Source organism: Montipora capricornis, unplaced genomic scaffold (assembly GCF_036669925.1).
Source record: "Montipora capricornis isolate CH-2021 unplaced genomic scaffold, ASM3666992v2 scaffold_461, whole genome shotgun sequence".
NCBI classification, from domain to species: Eukaryota; Metazoa; Cnidaria; class Anthozoa; order Scleractinia; family Acroporidae; genus Montipora; species Montipora capricornis.
The window spans coordinates 292501-298669 of record NW_027180197.1 but is presented as its reverse complement, the minus strand read 5'-3'; the positions used below and the strand labels follow the sequence as shown (position 1 = coordinate 298669).

Below are 6169 nucleotides of genomic sequence, written 5' to 3'. Positions count from 1 at the left end.
GGATAGAGTGTACTTTGTCTTGGTTCGGGTTTGCGCTCGGAGTTGTTTTGCAGGACACATCTTTCACAGCACACCTCGCGAGCAATGGTTAGAACTTGTAAAGGAGTTACATCCAATGAACCCCGGTCGCTTGTTGAGTTTTATTACTACATGGACCAATGCAACGCTACATTTACCGAACAATATACATTCCACAAAGTCTTATGCGTCACGTACTCGATACATTATCCTTCTTTCTGGTGGATGGTTTGGCAAATTGTTACAAAAAGTCTGCGAATGAAGAAGATCTAATCATTTGTTTAACACCATGGGTAGTGCTGCAAGCCGCGTGTGTGGAAGCTCATCGCCTACAGTTTCTTTAAGTGACATATGTCAGAGAATGCGATGTTTAGTTGCGTGTTGCGGTAGCGAGGTTCACATCGAATTGAAAGATGTCACCGACAATCACGAAGAAGAAAATGCAAAAGAAGAAGAAACAGAAAACGCGGACCCTAAATCAGACGAACCAACTATTACAGAAATTGTATTATGAAGTGGATCGACCATCCGCTTTAGGGGGAGTCGACAAACTGTATCGTGCGGCGCGTCGGTATGGTTTGAAACGCACGCAAGTACTCGATTGGCTCCGCCAACAACCTGGCTATACCCTACACAAACCTGCAAGAAAACACTTTCGTCGTAACCGAGTAATTGTGTTTGATATAGATTCGCAATGGCAGGCGGACTTGGTTGATTTGCAACATTTGAGTCAGTGGAATCAAGGATACAAGTATTTACTGACTTGTATCGATGTCCTTTCCAAATACGCGTGGGTGGTGCCTTTGAAATCGAAAACAGGAGCCTCGTTGGTGGTGGCCTTTGAAAGCATTTCCCAGGAAGGTCGCAAACCTGAGAAGTTGCAAACAGATGCCGGAACCGAATTTAAGAACAAAACGTTTCAAACCTTTCTCAAAAAGGAGAATGTCCATCATTTTGTAACCTACAACGAAACCAAGGCCCAAGTGGTTGAAAGATTTCAACCGCACTTTGAAGCAACTTATGTGGCGTATGTTCACTACCAGCAGCTCGTACCATTATTTGGACCAACTGGACGATTTAGTCAATGGGAATTACAATCAAAGCGTGCACCGTAGCATCAAAATGAGACCAGCGGATGTCAACGAGAATAACGCATCAGAGGTCTGGAACAATTTGTATAGAAATCTGTTCAAAAAGCCGACAAAGTATAAATTCAAAGTGGGAGATCAAGTCAAGATCAGTAAGCATAAACGCATCTTTGAAAAAGGTTACTTACCATCCTGGACGGAGGAAACTTTCACTGTTGCTCAGAGACTTCCGCGCGACCCACCCGTGTATCGCCTAAAGGAAGCAGACGGTGACTGGATTCAAGGCACTTTTTACGAATTTGAGTTACAGAAAGTGATAGAAACGGAAAAACACCTGTTTCGTATTGAAACAATTTTAAAACGCAGGGGACGAGGAGCGAATAAGGAGGTGTTGGTACATTGGAAAGGTTGGCCAAAGAAATACGACAGTTGGATTCCGCATAACCAGTTGGTCGCTTCACAACAAACATGATTCAAGATAGCGACTTTTACGTGACACTTCCCAGTAATGCAAGCAGTAATTTATTTCTAAACAATTCCAAGTCCTCCTTTCGCGTAGCGCTACCTCGACAAATCCATCTGAAAGATGAAGAAGATTGGGAAGTAGGATTGCATCATATCGTGTATCCGCTCTCAATGTTTGACATTACAAATGACTGCAAACATTCTCACATCATGCTGGATCGTCGAGGTGACTCCACACCGTTTGTATTACCCGAGGGCAAGTATCGTACGGAATTAGATGTCACAGAAGGAATGTTACAATGCCTGAACATCGCTGACCCACCATCTAAGATTGAAATCACAGTGGACGACGAATGGAATGTAACGTTAAACTCGCAAACTGAAGGACTTCTGATCACATTGTCTACAGCTCGCGCGTTGGGATGGATAAACGAAAACAACACTCTTACACCCAGCGTTCGTTTGAATGCTGCACTCACCTTAGAAAGAAAATATGGTCATGATTGGTTCATCTTACCGCACATCCATCTTCGCTGTCGCTTTGTTCGTGTAAGCAGAGACTGGTTCAAGTTCAAACCAATCTCGTGGAACCGTGGCAGGTGGGTGACAAGCGCTTACCTCTCCTACATGAGATGGTACCTCTGGGCAGTTTTCGAGAAACACTCCTTGAAGAAAGAGAACATATTGTGTACCTACCTTTGCGGACAAAGATATTTCAGACCATTGAAATATATTTAACGAGTGGATACGGTCAAACGCCGGCATTTTTAGACGGTATCGTCAGCGTCGTTTTACATTTCCGCCGTCGATCAACATGACCAACAGTTTTTACATGGTGCTGACCAGTGATGCAAGTCTGACTCAATATCCAGAAAACAAGGCGGCCGATTTTAAGATGCAGTTACCAAGTCAACTACACCTAAGTGAAGACTGGGAGGTGGCCATGACACGCATCATTTACCCTTACACCTGGCAAAACGTATGTGAGAATCAATTGTCCTACACTTTGCTTTGTAAGACTGGTCCTGAACCCTGGAAATTGAACATCCCTGTACCAAGTGGCATTTACCGTACGGTCAAAGATGTCATTCACGGTATGACGAAGGGACTACACAATCGATTGAGAGACATTTATTTGAAGAGTGACAAGACCATTACGAGTCTGGAAGGAAACGAGTGTTTTTACATTTACGAGAAAGCACAAGATTACTTTGAGTTGAAGTTACCAGCCGGTTGGTATGTGATTCTACCAAAGACATTAGCTCGCGCCTTGGGTTACTTAAACCATCAGTATAATATTCCTCAGCTGTACCAAATCGGAGGCTTTGTCCAACAGAATGATGATCACAGCGTCCTTCTTGCGAGGACAACGACAACACTTGTCAGAAAAGACGAATTGGTATGGGGATTGCTCTCGAGAGACGCTTTTCAAACCATCTACGTGTATTCCGATTTAATCGAGTCTCAAGTAGTGGGAGATGCTCAAGCGAACTTACTTCGGATGCTTGTTCCTCGTGGTCAGCCGGGGAACATGATCACAGAAGAGGTCAAGGTGCCCTCCTACCATAGACTCCGTACAACTGTGTTTTCATACGTGGCGATCAATATAAGGGGAGACACAGGTCAATTGATACCATTATCTTCTGGAGCCGTACGCGTGACCCTGCATTTTCGGCGTCGTGATATTCTATAACAACATGTTATTACCTATGAACCACCGATATTACCCATATGGACGACATGTTGTACCCTATAGGCAGCACGGTAAAGGAGGAGACATTAGTATCTACGGAGGAACACACCCTTATGGTCAAGGGGGCAACGGCTTAGGTGGAATGTTTCGGTCCTTGTTCCGTTCAGCAACTCCCTTTCTCAAAACAACAGCAAAAAAAGTGGGAAAACGAATGCTCGATACTGGATTGGAAACGGGAATGCAACTTGTCCAAGACGTGATCAATGGTCAACCTTTAAAGAAAGCTGCCAAGACAAGAGCGAAAGCTGCTGGAAAAAATTTACTCACAGGGGTCATTGATGACATTACACAGCAAGGTCGAGGAAAAAGAGTATATAAGCGCGCGTATACGTCAAAGCGGCACAGTGAAGGACAGACCAAGAAAAGGAGAACATCTCGTTCAACGTTCAAGACTATTTTTGATTAAAGATGGCATCAGCTCACCCTCTCTCAGCCCCTGGTGCGAATTCAAGTTTACAATTGTTTGATGTACCTGTGACAGATGTATCGATTGTTAGCAGCAAATGGATCGATTACGAACCGGTTCAAACGGGAACTAACCCCATCGAGTTTGTCATCAAACCGTTAGCTGACTACATTGACATTAACAAGACAGAGCTGCGATTGGTAGTAAAGATTACCAAACAAGATGGATCGCCCACAGGGGATGGTAAGAAGTACACTCTGGTCAACAACGCCCTTCATTCCATCATCAAACAGTTTACCATCAAGATCAACGAAACGCTGGTAACAGAACAGTCAGACACTCAAGCATACAATGCTTACATCAAGACCTTATTGAACTTTACGGAACAGGCCAAGAAATCGTACTTAACCAAAGCTCTGTATTACAAAGACACTGCTGGACACATGAATGAAGTAGATAATACAGCAGAAAGTAATGAGGGTCTGAATAGAAGAGCCACATTTACTAACAACGGCGCAGAAGTTGGGTTGGTCGGAGTACCTCTTTGTGACGTGTTTAATATTGACAAGTTGTTGCTTGACGGTTTGGAGATCAAAGTCAAAGTGGATCTGAACAACGATGCTTTTGTTCTAATGGCTGGGGAGACTCCAAACAACTGCAAACTAAAGGTCATGTCTAGTACGCTTCGCATACGAACAGTGCGTGTTGCAGACAGTGTGAAACTAGAACATGTACAGATCATGCAAGGTCACAAAGGGAGCGCACCGCTACCAGCCATCTATACCCTAACCAGAACCCCTACGCAGGCAAGGATCATCCCTCAAGGAGTCTTAAATCACACTGAGACAGATTTATTCCACGGTTTCATTCCTCAGTGCATCATTTTTGGGCTCGTGCGAAACGATGCCTTCAACCTTACAAAAAATATTTTTCAACTTTGAGCTGTTTGACCTGCAAGACATTCGGCTGACTGTGAATGGAGAAGAAATGCCTTATTCTGCGCTGGATCTGACAGGTGGAAAAAAGATCGATGGTTACAACACGCTGTTTTCAGGAAGTGGAGACATGAATTGTGGGCACGGGCTTGACATTGATAGAGTGGATTGGGAGAACGGATACGGTTTGTTCCGTTTTGATTTGACACCGGCAGGAAGTGGACATCCCGATCATCTGATACCTCATCGAACGGGTAACGTGAACCTGTACCTGAAATTTGGAACTCAGACGAACTCAGTTCTGAATTTAATTGTGTACGCAGAATTTCAGAATCAGTTGGAAATTGATCGCAATCGTCGCGTGGTCTACGATTTGTCACAAGGCTCTTAGTTCATCGTCATGCATACGACCCAAGAACTATGGCAAGCCTGTCTTTCTGACCCTGTGTTAGCACCTCTGATGCAAGGCGTATTTCCAAGGGATAGGCTACCTGTCATCAACACCTACCCAGCCGGACTCATCGCGAATACGGACCCTCATGACCAACCTGGGACACATTGGGTGGCTATGTACTTTGAATCACCTCGTGAAAGTGAATTCTTTGACAGCTACGGATTTCCTCCTGAAACTTACAACATGGATACCTACATTCTACGGGAAGTTACCTATTATAACGACAAACCACTGCAAGGACTGAACTCGGATGTTTGTGGAGATTATTGTCTGTTTTATCTCATTCGGCGAGCACGGAATGTTGATATGAACACTGTTCAAGCTAAATTTAAACGATATGATTCTCAGTGGAACGATGCACAAGTTGAACGGAGTGTACACGCTTATTTTAATTCAGTCATTTATCGTCAAGTTAATGATTGCTTTCAACAAGGTTGTAAGTCATTTCGCTGTGTCCATAAGCAATAAAATCATGTTGAAAAGTAAACAAAATGTTGCTGTTTTTGTGTGTATTTGCTAGTAAAAGGGGTGGGAATTCTATCTCGTGTACACAAATCGTTGAAGCTTCGTCTTGTGAACATGTCTCAATTCAAGTGCCCCAGCAGTATTATCATTTCTGGCCCCAGCCAATGCGGAAAAACAACATTTACGCGCCAAATACTTCAACACGCAGATTGTTTATTTGAACGCCCCATTCGCAAGATCGTGTATTGCTACGGTCAATGGCAAGATTGTTTTAAGGAATTGGTAAAGGAAGTCACGTTTATGGAGGGTATTCCCGACGACATTCCCGCCTTATTTCCACCCCCTCATCGTCCTGGTCTGCTCGTGTTAGATGACCTCATGAGAAACTGTAGCGATGACGAGCGCATTTTGGATTTGTTCACCAAAGTGTCCCATCATTGTGACGTCACCTGTATTTATTTGACACAAAACCTTTTCCCCCCAGGAAAGTTTTCCCGGAGCATTTCTCTTAATGCTCATTACATCATTGCTTTTAACAATCCTCGAGATACTTTGGGGTTGAGGACACTGGCACAACAGGCGTTT

General features: G+C 43.9%; 3 protein-coding genes and 1 pseudogene across 3 annotated transcripts in view; all 4 read left to right on the top strand.

Annotated features, from left to right (window-relative positions):
• The first annotated feature begins 431 nt into the window (after positions 1 to 431).
• On the top strand, positions 432 to 1133 carry LOC138036151 (uncharacterized). Its single transcript, XM_068882504.1, has one exon. It carries the CDS (start codon positions 432 to 434, stop codon positions 1131 to 1133), a length of 702 nt encoding a protein of 233 aa, XP_068738605.1.
• A 7-nt stretch (positions 1134 to 1140) lies between these two features.
• On the top strand, positions 1141 to 1578 carry LOC138036150 (uncharacterized). The gene has a single exon (XM_068882503.1). It carries the CDS (start codon positions 1141 to 1143, stop codon positions 1576 to 1578), a length of 438 nt encoding a protein of 145 aa, XP_068738604.1.
• A 1664-nt stretch (positions 1579 to 3242) lies between these two features.
• On the top strand, positions 3243 to 5056 carry LOC138036134 (uncharacterized protein F54H12.2-like; annotated as a pseudogene).
• Positions 5057 to 5065: 9 nt separating this feature from the next.
• The window catches only part of LOC138036149 (uncharacterized), a 1311-nt gene continuing 207 nt past the window's right edge, over positions 5066 to 6169 (top strand). Inside the window, exons 1-2 of the mRNA XM_068882502.1 lie at positions 5066 to 5555; positions 5640 to 6169. The exon at positions 5640 to 6169 is cut by the window's right edge and continues 207 nt beyond it. Of these exons, the coding sequence (XP_068738603.1) occupies positions 5066 to 5555; positions 5640 to 6169 (1020 nt within the window). The remainder of the gene's footprint in view (positions 5556 to 5639) is intronic.

Excerpts from the sequence above, each read along its gene's own strand:
- LOC138036150 (XM_068882503.1), top strand. The coding sequence starts at position 1,141 with ATGAGACCAGCGGATGTCAACGAGAATAACGCATCAGAGGTCTGGAAC.
- LOC138036151 (XM_068882504.1), top strand. The coding sequence starts at position 432 with ATGTCACCGACAATCACGAAGAAGAAAATGCAAAAGAAGAAGAAACAG.